This window comes from Aquarana catesbeiana, linkage group LG03 (genome assembly GCF_042186555.1).
Source record: "Aquarana catesbeiana isolate 2022-GZ linkage group LG03, ASM4218655v1, whole genome shotgun sequence".
NCBI lineage: Eukaryota > Metazoa > Chordata > Amphibia > Anura > Ranidae > Aquarana > Aquarana catesbeiana.
Genome location: NC_133326.1, coordinates 257,916,209 through 257,928,848, shown reverse-complemented (window position 1 = coordinate 257,928,848; position 12,640 = coordinate 257,916,209). Strand labels below are relative to the sequence as shown.

At 49.6% G+C, this 12,640-nt stretch overlaps 1 protein-coding gene across 1 annotated transcript in view; it reads left to right on the top strand.

Moving 5' to 3' along the window:
• Positions 1–12,640, top strand: part of NAV3 (neuron navigator 3) — a gene marked incomplete in the record, with an annotated part of 918,952 nt that overhangs the window by 849,111 nt on the left and 57,201 nt on the right. The window contains 3 exon segments of the mRNA XM_073620003.1: positions 1,623–1,791; positions 3,687–3,784; positions 6,206–6,301. Coding sequence (XP_073476104.1) covers positions 1,623–1,791; positions 3,687–3,784; positions 6,206–6,301 — 363 coding nt within the window.

Below are 12,640 nucleotides of genomic sequence, written 5' to 3'. Positions count from 1 at the left end.
CTGTAACCCCCTTCTCATCTGCCCCATCACGGTACCCCCCTGCTTTTCTGTCCCACCGTTAAACCCCCTTCTCATTCCTCCCACCACTGTACCTCCTGCACATCTGCCCCACCACTGTATCCCCTTACTCTTCTGTGCCACCACTGCAACCCCCCTGCTCATCTGCCCTATCAATGTACCCCTTTTCTCATCAGCCCCACCACTGTACCTCCCTGCACATCTGCTCCACCGCCATATCCCCATGCTCTTCTGTCTCACTACTGAATCACTTTCTCATTTGTCCTAACACTGAACCCATCTGCTATTCTGCCGCACCACTGTAACCCGCTTTCCCATCTGCCCCACCAATGTACCTCCTGCACATCTGTCTCACCTCTGTACCCCCCTGCTCTCCTGCCTCACCACTGTTCCCCCTGCTCTCCTGCCCCACCACTGTAACCCCCTGCTCATCTGCCCCACCAATACACCTGAACCTCTTCTCACCTCTTCTACCACTGTACCTCCCTGCACATCTGCCCCACTGCTGTACCCTCCTGCTCTTCTGTTCCACCTCTGAACCCCTCCTGCTCATTTTTCCCACCGCTGTACCCTCCTGCTTATCTGCTCCATCCTTGTACCTTCTTCACATCTATGATATGCATGATATGCAGAGTGGTGAAAGGAAGCAGATATGAGACACATCTACCTGTCCTGGCACACTCATCCTGATGATCAACCTCTCGCATCCAGCCCAAGTGCTTGTATGCAATGTCACATACAAGTATATGGAATGGATGCGCAATGATGAGCTCAGGTCATGGCATTTTCTGAAAGCAGTGGGCCTGTGTGCAGGATCATAAGTTGGGCTCCAACAGCTGAGAAAAAGTGGTTGGGTGTGATTTTCATTGCATTGAATACTGGCTGTGGCTTAAAGGGACATAGAGTGCAAGGGTTCAGTAGTATGTGACGCAGAGGTTCAGAAATAATTTCAACAAAGTTCCCAGAAGCTCAACAGTAATTCCACAAACTGTCACCTGGTGGTTTTCTCAATCACAGTGAAATCCCTTCTTTCTGAAATTGGTGGTGGCAACCAAGCGAGTCTTCTTCCTTCAGATGGTGGGCAGGGTTGGCAGGATTGTGATTGGTTTAGCAGTGGCCAAGACAGTCCTCCCCCTCCTAGAAACAGGGACCCCCCCCCAGCATAACTGCACCCAATCTCTTCCCCATCACAAAAGCGGACGATTGCAGCTACAGCAAAAGAGCCAAACAATGTTTCCCATCTTTTGCAACGTGTGGGGGCACAGTACCCCCCTCCTCAGTGCAGGTGCGGCATGGGAAATTCTGAAATAGGAATGCATTAGTGTCTCACTGACACTTCCCTGCGCTGCACTGCTGATGGGGAGGGAGTCGAGTACTGGCAAAAGAGGCTTTGTGTGTTGCTTGCGGCACCAGTGCCGGGGGTTGCCTACCCCTGCTCCAGAAGGTCTGAAAGGCAGCATGGACATGTTGATTACTAAAAATTATATATAAGCAGCCATTTTAAGAGGTTGGATTCCATTGTTACTTGAAGTTTTTTTTTTTTTTTCCGGGCATTCAACCATGGGCTTTTATGTTTTTAACAATACTATGTGTTCGAATTTTAGAATGAAATTGAAATACTGAAAGCTGAGAATGATAGGCTAAAATCTGAGACTACCCCGGGAAAAACAAATCGGCCTTCCTCTGAATCATCAAGTTGCACCTCATCCTCTTCACGTCAATCACTGGGCCTTTCTTTAAATAATCTGAATATAACAGAAACCATAGCTACAGGTATTCAAGGCTGTATTTTTATTTTTGTTAAGTTTTGATTTAGAATTGTAGTATTCTTCAGACAGACATGAATTTATGTAGTGTATACTATCTTTAAATAGGGGGCTTTTTCAGTTTATTTATGGTAAATCAGACCTCATTCAGGATTTGGTGATAGAATTATTGTTTATTTTGTGCTGGTCAAATTTGGCCATTTCTATGAAATACCAATATTCAAATGGGGAAAGCTCAACAACACAGCAGAACAAAAAATGATCTTTTTAGTTTTAGTATAGCTGGATGGTGCTATTACATACCTCCAAACAGTCCTTAGCTTGGGCCTGAAATAGGCATTGCAAGTCCCGACATGATATAACCATTAACTATGAAAAGTTCATGGCGATGTTCTACACATAACTTGGCCTGACTTATATTTCTGAAGGCTGGGAGGTATACAGTTTGTTAAATAGGATTTTATGAACTTCAGATTAGGCATTTACACTAACCAGCCATAACAGTATGAGCACTGACAGGTAAAGTAATTACCATTTGTTATCTCATTACAATGACACCTGAAAATAGGTGGGATATATTAGGCAGCAAAAGAATATGTTGTCTCTGAAGTTGATGTGTTGAAAGTAGAAATAAAATGGCAACCTTAAGGATTTAAGCGACGTTGACAAGGATCAAATTGTAATGGCTAGACAACTGGGTCAGAGCAACTCCAAAACTCAGCTCTTATGGGATGTTCCCAATCTGCAGTGGTCATCACCTTCCAAAAGTGGTCCAAAGAAGGAAAAAATGGCGAACCGGTGACAAGGTTATGGGTGGCCAAGGCTTATTAATGCACGTAAAGAGCAAAGGCAGGCCCATGTAGTCTGATCCAATTCAAGAGCTACAGTAGCCCAAATTGCTGAAAACTTTAATGCTGATTCTCATAGAATGGTGTCAGAACACACAGTGCATTGCAGTTTGTTGTGTATGGGGCTGTGTAGCTGCAGACCAGTGAGGGTGCTCATGCTGGCCTGCGACCACAGCCAAAAGCTCCTACAATTGGCATGTGAGCATCAGAACTGGACCATGGAGCAATGGAAGAAGGTGGCCTGGTTTGATGAATTCAAGAATGGTTGGAGAAACACAGCAACAAGTTCAAGGTGTTGACCCCCAAATTCTCCAGATCTCAGTGCAATCTTGCCTATCTTGCAACTTACATGGCTTAAACGATCTGCTACTGGGGTCTAGTGGAGTTCATGCCTTGATGGGGTATGTTGTGTGGTCAGAATGTTATGGCTGATTAGTGTACTTTAGCTACTAAAGCCAAATTTGTGTATATGTAAGTGTTTATATGTATCGCTGTACACAGTCTAGTTACCTATAGGAATTAACACATGACCCCATTTGAAAAACACTTTGGTTAAATATTTATCCATACCTGAGAGAGATACTGTAATATATTTTTGTCCAAGAGAAGTTATAATCTGTTATTAAAATGATTTTCAGATAGTAACTTTTATAAAGCCTTCACATTTTGAATAACTTGCTTTTTTATTTTTGAATGGATATTTAACGTATAGAAGTTTGTAGATTCTCCTTCAAGTGGCCATCTTTAGGTAAGACACATTGCATTCACACCGTTGTTTGCCAAGTGACTGCTGACCAATTGCAGAATAGGAACTAGAGGATTATAATAATTCACATTGGACTGCCACATGTACACTGAGAAAGAGGAACAGTAAAATAAAATCAGTGTGTTAGTAAGAAGCGTGGTATAAAGTTGCAAATATTGCCATCATTGTTTATATTAAAATGACCATGCAATAATACAGTAGGTACCCATATTATTTAATGCAGTAGATGTCAAATGAATATATATATATATATAACTAACCTTACACTTACAACATCTGTTTCTACAGATATTTTACTGGATGATGTTAGAGATGGAACTTGCCACAAGGATGGGTGCAGTGTTAAAATCATGGTCTGTGTTAATAAGGGATATGGAAGAACCAAGGTACGCTTTTTTAAAATATCTACTCAGTTAATTCTCTTGTGTAGATTCTAATTTGCAGTGCAGTGCAGGGGTCACACTGTGGTCTTAGTCAGTGGAGGCTGTTGCTCAAAATTTTTTTTGGGGGGGGGGGGCGCAAACAAACTGAAAAATTCAAAAAAATACTGAAAAAAAAAATCAAATGCAGTCACTCTGCCCATCATATGCAGCCACTGTGCCCATCATATGCATCGCCTGTGCCCCCCCCTTACTCCCACTAGTGCACTAGTGTCCTCCACTCCCCTTTACATCATTCCCCTCACAATAGTGTCCTCTCCCCCCACGCAGTCGTTTTCCTATCCCCCTTTCACGGTAAGGACCTCTGTCCCCCATACAGTAGTTTTGTCTGCCTCCCCATAGCAGTGCCATGCCCCCCTTCACATCACACTCCCCCCACTATAGTGTCCTCTGCCCCCCTCCACCCTGCAGTAGTGTCCTCTGCCCCTCCTACTATTGCAGTGTCCTGTGCCCCCCCAAAGCAGTGCCCTCTGCACTCTTCACACCCCCCACTGTAGTGTCCTCTGCCCCCTCAAAGCACTGTCCTTTGTCTCCACACCCTCCCCACACTGTAGTATCCTCTGCACCTCCACCAATCCAGTGTCCCCTGTCCCCTCACCCCCCACTTTTGTATCCTCTGCCCCCCCAAAGCAATGTCCTCTGTCCCCCTCACACTCCCCCCCACTGTATTATTCTCTGTACCCCCCAATGCAGTGCCATCTGTCTACTTCACCCCCCCACTGCAGTGTTTCTCTGTCTCCACCCCCCACTGCAGTGTCCTCTGTGCCCCCACTGTAGCATCCTCTGCCCCCCATGCAATGTCCTCTTCCCCCCCACCACTGTAGTGTCCTCTACCTCCCAAAGCAATGTCCCCTGACCCCTTCACACCCTCCCCCCTACTGTAGTGTCCTCTGTCCCCTTCACCCCCCCACCCCACTGTAGTGTCCTCTGTGCCCCCCTATGCAGTGTCCTCTGTCCCCTTCACCCCCAATGTAGTGTCCTCTGTGCTCCCCCATGCAGTGTCCTCTGTCCCCTTCACCCCCCCAATGTAATGTCCCCTGCCCCCACGCACTGTAGTGTCCTCTCCCCCCCATTCAATGCCCCCTGTCCCCTATACACCCCCCACTATAGTGTCCTCTGTGCCCCCATGCAATTTCCTCTGTCCCCTTTACCCCCCACCGTAATGTTCTCTGCCCTCCCAGTGCAATGTCCTCTGTCCTCTTCACACACCCCCACCCCCATGTAGTGTCTTCTGTCCCCTTCACACCAGTGTGTAGGTAGCATGTCACTCTCCTACCTTAAACCAGTGTATAGCAGAGCAGAGAATGGGAGAAGTCACAGTAGTGGATAGAAGGCGGGGGCGGGATTTGACAGAATTAACTTTTTACATTAACCAGCTGGTAATTGGTTGCTAGGACTGCCTGGCAAACAATCACCTGCTGGTTAATGTAAAACATTAATTCAGCAGCTCATGCTTCCTCCCTCTATCCAGTACTGTGACTTCTCCTGATCTCCGTGTTGCAGTGAAGATGAGAGCGGCGGCTGGGGGAAGGTCTGTGTGTGGGGCTGTGTTCCAGATCGACCCATTGGCTTCCCCAGTGGACAGGTAAATTGTGATCGATGGCTTGCCGACCCCCACTCTACACAAATGATTTTAAAATGTATGCTATTAAAATTACTTTAACATATCATTCTGTAGCCAACTGTTAATTTTTAAAAATTCCCCAAAAATCTCACAAATGTGCAGTGATGGCAGCAGCTAGTTTTAGATAAAATTTGCCAGAATGATTATCCCCCCGTAATTGAACAAAGGTCTGAACAGAGCATACTTTAGGCACATTATACTAAGCAGTTTACTTATAAATGTTTTCACCCAAGAGTCACACAGCTTTGACCCAAGATTCACACATTTCCTATTTGAACCTTGTTTGAATCTTTGGTGAAGGCTGGGTAAATGTTGGGTGAAAACATTGATAAATAGACCCCCTAAGAATTTCATCCATCATGGAAATTGGGTACTTCTAAAGGTATGCTATATGTACAGTGTTATATATTACAACTCTAGCAATGATCTTGTGCTTGCAGTAGCCAGAACCTACATGGAATTACTTATTTATTGGGAAATAACCTTGAATTGATCTATAATAAAATTGGCTAAAATCCTTTCTATAATTGAGCTGTAGGGGCTGTTATGTCAACAAACTGGAGTTTTGCCTAAAATTGAACTTTGAACATTTTGGTAATTTTTCTTTTTTTAAAGTTTTTTTTAATAAATGAAAACACAGACAAAATATGTTTTTCTTTGTTTTGAAACATCATGATCGAATTTGGCACAACCACATATATTTAACACTATGATTATATATTATATCTTATGCATTTTCCTAGGATGCCAAAAGTCACCAGTATTTAATAGGATCCATTGGAGTCAGTGGAAAGACAAAATGGGATGTTTTAGATGCAGTTATTAGACGGCTATTTAAGGTAACTTTGACTACTATTTGTGCAATAAGATGAATCTTTTCATTTCTCAAGCCTGTAAACATAGTATTGTTTTCATCCTTTGCTCCATCAGCTGTTTCAAAACGTTTTCTTTCCTGAAAACATTCTGACTTAACAGTAATTGATCAGCACATTTCAACTCCCCACTGGTAAGTTTAAAGTGTTTCTAAAGACTTAAGGCAGGGGTCCTCAAACTACGGCCCGCGGGCCACATGCGGCCCGCCGAGGACATTTATCCGGCCCACCCCACCCAGGGCCGGATTCCTGACAGGCCAGGCTCGGGCCGGGGCCAGGTCGGCTCGGCTTGGGCAGGTCCACTCTGCTTCGGCAGGGAGCATATCCGCTCCGCTCAAGCCGCCTCCCCCACCCCAGTAATGGAGGGCTCCGTGTGCCGCGCTGCATGCTGGGAAGTGTAGTTTCCAGCACAGTCCCGCGCGGATTCACGTCTTCCTCACGCAGACAGGAGGCGCGGAGGGTGACAGCGAGTGCGGAGGCTTCAGGCAACAGCCTACTAACAAGTGAGGACCCCTGTCCACCCCTCTGTCCACCCGTCTGTCCCCCTGTCCACCCCTCTGTACCCTGTCCACCCCTCTGTCCCCCTGTCCATCCCTCTGTCCCCCTGTCCACCCCTCTGTCCCCTGTCCACCCCTCTGTCCCCCTGTCCATCCCTCTGTTCCCCTGTCCACCCCTCTGTCCCCCTGTCCACCCCTCTATCCCCTTGTCCCCCCCTCTGTCCCCCTGTCCACCCCACTGTCCCCCTGTCCCCCCCACTGTCCCTCTGTTCCCCCCTCTGTCCCCCTGTCCACACCACTGTCCCCCTGTCCACTCCACTGTCCCCCTGTCCACCCCACTGTCCCCCCCTCTGTCCCCCTGTCCACCCCTCTGTCCACCCCACTGTCCCCCTGTCCACCCCTCTGTCCCCCTGTCCACCCCTCTGTCCCCCTGTCCATCCCACTGTCCCCCTGTCCACCCTTCTGTCCCCCTGTCCACCCCTCTGTCCCCTTGTCCTCCCCTCTGTCCCCCTGTCCACCCCTCTGTCCATCCCACTGTCCCCCTGTCCCCCCCACTGTCCCTCTGTCCCCCCCTCTGTCCCCCTGTCCACCCCACTGTCCCCCTGTCCACCCCACTGTCCCTCTGTTCCCCCCTCTGTCCCCCTGTCCACACCACTGTCCCCCTGTCCACTCCACTGTCCCCCTGTCCACCCCACTGTCCCCCCCTCTGTCCCCCTGTCCACCCCTCTGTCCACCCCACTGTCCCCCTGTCCACCCCTCTGTCCCCCTGTCCACCCCTCTGTCCCCCTGTCCATCCCACTGTCCCCCTGTCCACCCTTCTGTCCCCCTGTCCACCCCTCTGTCCCCTTGTCCCCCCCTCTGTCCCCCTGTCCACCCCTCTGTCCATCCCACTGTCCCCCTGTCCCCCCCACTGTCCCTCTGTCCCCCCCTCTGTCCCCCTGTCCACCCCACTGTCCCCCTGTCCACCCCTCTGTCCCCCTGTCCACCCCTCTGTCCACCCCACTGTCCCCCTGTCCACCCCACTGTCCTCCTGTCCACCCCTCTGTCCCCCTGTTCACCCCTCTGTCCACCCCACTGTCCCCCTGTCCACCCCTCTGTCCACCCCACTGTCCCCCTGTCCACCCCACTGTCCACCCCTCTGTCCCCCTGTCCATCCCTCTGTCCCCCTGTCCGCCCCCTCTGTCCCCCTGTCCATCCCCTCTGTCCCCCTGTCCATCCCCTCTGTCCCCCCCTCTGTCCCCCTGTCCATCCCACTCTCCCCCTGTCCACCCCTCTGTCCACCCCACTGTCCCCCTGTCCACCCCACTGTCCCCCTGTCTACCCCACTGTCCCCCTCCCCCTGTCCAGCCCACTGTCCCCCTGTCCACCCCACTGTCCCCCTGTCCATCCCCTCTGTCCCCCTGTCCATCCCCTCTGTCCCCCTGTCCACCCCTCTGTCCCCCTGTCCACCCCTCTGTCCCCCTGTCCATCCCTCTGTCCACCCCCCTGTCCATCCCTCTGTCCATCCCTCTGTCCCCCTGTCCATCCCCTCTGTCCCCCTGTCCACCCCTCTGTCCACCCCACTGTCCCCCTGTCCACCCCTCTGTCCCCCTGTCCACCCCTCTGTCCCCCTGTCCGTCCCCTCTGTCCCCCTGTCCGTCCCCTCTGTCCCCCTGTCCGTCCCCTCTGTCCTCCTGTCCATCCCCTCTGTCCCCCTGTCCATCCACTCTGTCTCCCTGTCCATCCACTCTGTCCACCCCACTGTCCCCCTGTCCATCCCCTCTGTCCACCCCACTGTCCCCCTGTCCACCCCTCTGTCCCCCTGTCCACCCCTCTGTCCCCCTGTCCGTCCCCTCTGTCCCCCTGTCCGTCCCCTCTGTCCCCCTGTCCGTCCCCTCTGTCCTCCTGTCCATCCCCTCTGTCCCCCTGTCCATCCACTCTGTCCCCCTGTCCATCCACTCTGTCCACCCCACTGTCCCCCTGTCCATCCCCTCTGTCCACCCCACTGTCCCCCTGTCCATCCCCTCTGTCCCACTGTCCCCCTGTCCACCCCTCTGTCCCACTGTCCCCCTGTCCACCCCACTGTCCATCCCTCTGCCCCCCTGTCCATCCCTCTGTCCCCCTGTCAACCCCCTGTCCATCGCTCTGTCCCCCTGTCCATCCCCTCTGTCCCCCTGTCCACCCCACTGTCCACCCCACTGTCCCCCCCTCTGTCCCCCTGTCCATCCCACTGTCCCCCTGTCCACCCCTCTGTCCATCCCACTGTCCCCCTGTCCACCCCACTGTCCCCCTGTCCACCCCACTGTCCCCCTGTCCACCCCACTGTCCCCCCCGTCCACCCCACTGTCCCCCTGTCCACCCCACTGTCCACCCCTCTGTCCCCCTGTCCGTCCCCTCTGTCCCCCTGTCCGTCCCCTATGTCCCCCTGTCTGTTCCCCTGTCCATCCCCTCTGTCCCCCTGTCCATCCCCTCTGTCCCCCTGTCCATCCCCTCTGTCCACCCCACTGTCCCCCTGTCCACCCCTCTGTCCCCCTGTCCACCCCACTGTCCATCCCTCTGTCCCCCTGTCCATCCCCCTGTCCACCCCTCTGTCCCCCTGTCCACCCCACTGCCCCCCCCTCTGTCCCCCTGTCCACCCCACTGCCCCCCCTCTGTCCCCCTGTCCATCCCCTATATATATTATTATTTATTATTCATTCTTTTATTCTTTTGCACTACAAAAAAGATGTGTGCATAGGAATTTAGGAATTAGTTCATATTTTTTTTATACTATAGTGCGGCCCCCCAACAGTCTGAGGGACCGTGAACTGGCCCCCTGTCTAAAAAGTTTGAGGACCCCTGACTTAAGGTTTTTCACCTTAAATGCATTAAGGTGAAAAACCTTTTGTGCTGCAGCCCCCCCCCCCCCCCAGACCCCCCCTTTTTCTTACCTGAGCCCGATCCAATCCAGTGACGTGCACGAGAGCAGCGGCTTCCAACACTGTCTACCTCATTGGACAATCAAAAGCTCCCATGGAAAGCAGCTTTCTGTGAGGGCGGCTGCCAAAGAGGAGGGGCCTGGAGCATCGACGAAGGACCCCAGAAGAAGACTGCTCTGTGCAAAACCATTGCACAGAGCAGGTAAGTTTAGACATGTTTGTTATATAATTTTTAAAAAAACTGACTTTAGTAACACTTTAAATTGATAGATTGTATCGCTTTCAGGAGCCAGGCCCTCCTAACCCTCTTGAATCGTATTGAACCGTACTGTCTCCCTTTAAAATGTAAAGTGCTGCTCAAGCTGTTGCCACCATATAAACCCTGTATAATAATGATAAAGATAGTTTGATATATTTATATTTATGCATTAGACCTCTTTCACACTGAGGCGCTTTTCAGGCATTTTAGCGCTAAAAATAGCACCTGTAAAACATCTGAAAAGCACCTCTAATGCCTCCCCAGTGCGAAAGCCTGAGTGCTTTCCCACTGGGGCGGTGCACTTGCAGTATGGGTAAAAAGGTCCTGCAAGCAGTATCTTTGGGGCGGTGGGCGAGCGGTGTATACACTGCTCCCAAAATGCCCTGCCCATCTAAATGAATGAGCACCGCTGACAAAGTGCCAGCAAAGTGCTTTGGTAGCGCCGCAACACAATCGCTTTTAACCCTTTCCTCGGCCGCTAGCGGGGGTTAAAAGTGCCCCGCTTGTGTCTGAAAAGCGCTGCTATAACAGTGTTAAAGCACCGCTAAAACTGGAAGAGCTTTACCGCTAGCGCCGCCACTGCCCCAGTGTGAAAGGGGTCTAAGTGTAAAACCACACAAAAAAAGAAAACATGCAGTTTTTAAATGAATATGATTTACTTGTGGGGAACTTAAAGCGGAGTTCCAGGCTTTTTTTAGTTTATTAAATGTCAGTAGCTACAAAAAGTGTTGCTGCTGACTTTTAAAAAACAGACACTCACCTGTTCCATCGTCCAGTGATGCGGCCGCACGTTGCCTCACTCCTCTCCTCCTCCTCTCCACGGCACTGCTGTTGAAACTGTGGGCACTTGGCCGTGACAGCTTACGGCTTCACGGCCGGGCGCGCACTGCGCATGCACTCTCTGAGTGGACAGGCAATCTTCTGGGACCTGTGACGTGTCCCAGAAGATTACTGAGAGGGAGGGGCCGCCTAGGGGGAAAGGACAAGTTGCCTAGGCGGCCCGAAGTTGGAAGTGGGACAGGAAGTCCCACTAAAAACTAGGCACCCACTCCCCCCCCCCCCCAAAAAAAAATGACATGCCAAATGTGACATGTAAGGGGGCGAGGAGTGCTTAAAGCGGATGTTCCACTTTTGCACTGCTGTGCACTTTGCAAGTCCAGTTGCACTCTGCAAGGGGATTTCCTCCAGAGCTTAGTAAATAAGGAGAAGCTCCTCTGACTTTCATCATCCAAACATGTGCAAGCAAAAATGCTGTTTTTTTTTTCCTTGCATCTGATTGGGTATTCTTTGCTAAGTGAAGCTCTGCCTCATTTACTAAGCTGCACAGCTAATTCCCTTTTCAGAGTGCAACTGCACATGCAAAGTACAGTCTATTTTAGCCTTTAGTAAATCACCCCTGTGTGTACACCTGCATCCCTTTCCCTGGCAGTCTCTCAGGTGTCAAGATGTTCATCCTGAATTTTCATATGTCATCTATGTCCCTTTTCCTATACACACCCCCTTCCATTAAGCCAGTATAAGACATTTATCTATTGTTATCATGCATTAGAATGGTTAAAGATAGGCAATTAATTGTATCTTGGATTCTAAAGAGATTTTTCTATGCTAAATATCTGGATGTCCCGGCATATCAGTTAATATGTAAATGTAAGAAAACTAAAAATAAGCCAGAGATTAATCAAACAGGGAAGCAAATTTTTTTGACAGTTCCTGATTAAAAATGCTTTCTAGTGAGTTTATCGGCCAAGAAACACAAAATACAGGCACTTGGAAGAGTTCATCAGAATCATCTCTGCTCTTTCAAGCCACTCTACTGAAATAAATTGTTATACACATTTATTATTACTGGATTAATATCAAGCTGTGCAAATAAAATAAAATGGTTTAATTGCTGTCAGCACATGCAAGAAGCTCTCAATTGAAATGAAAGTTCATCTATTCGTACATCTATGTTTTTGTAACAGTAAAGGACATTGATAGGTGAACCATAGTATGAATTGCGTCTGCCCCTTATTGGCATAGATAAAAATTCATACATTTTCTCTGATCTGCACAGAAACAGCTAAAACATCTTGGGGAAAAATGTGTGGAGCAGAAGAGTGCAGTGTTGCTATACTGTACATAATTAAAGTAATAATAAACTCTTCTTGTTTTTTAGCTTAACACATTGAGCACAAAATAAACTTTGCCCAGTAAACTATTTGTTAGAATTCCCACCTTAGAACTTGCAGTTCACAACTTTGAGGCTCGGTTCACATATATGCAAATTGGATGCCTTTTTAACTGCATCCATGTCCCATAACATGTGAATCGGACCACCATTGAAAGCCGGTTCACACATGTGCGGGGCAGCTGCAGTGCAGTTTTAAAAAGGGTCCAACTGTGGACAGTGCCCATAATCCCTGCATGCAAAGGTGACTCCATAGGATGCTGCAAGGGAAAGGAACCACCCAAAAACAGGAAACCTGGGGCATCGGTTATGTTCCTTGCTTAAACTCGAACATGGGCCAGGATTAAAAGACAACGAAGCTGTATAGCCAGAAAGTGATTTAATCAGCTTTAAATATAGCATCACAAAAGCCAAAACCTCCAGAGCTCCAAAAAAAATGCGGGGGGGGGGGGGGGGGGGGCGGACATACCAAATCAGTTAGAC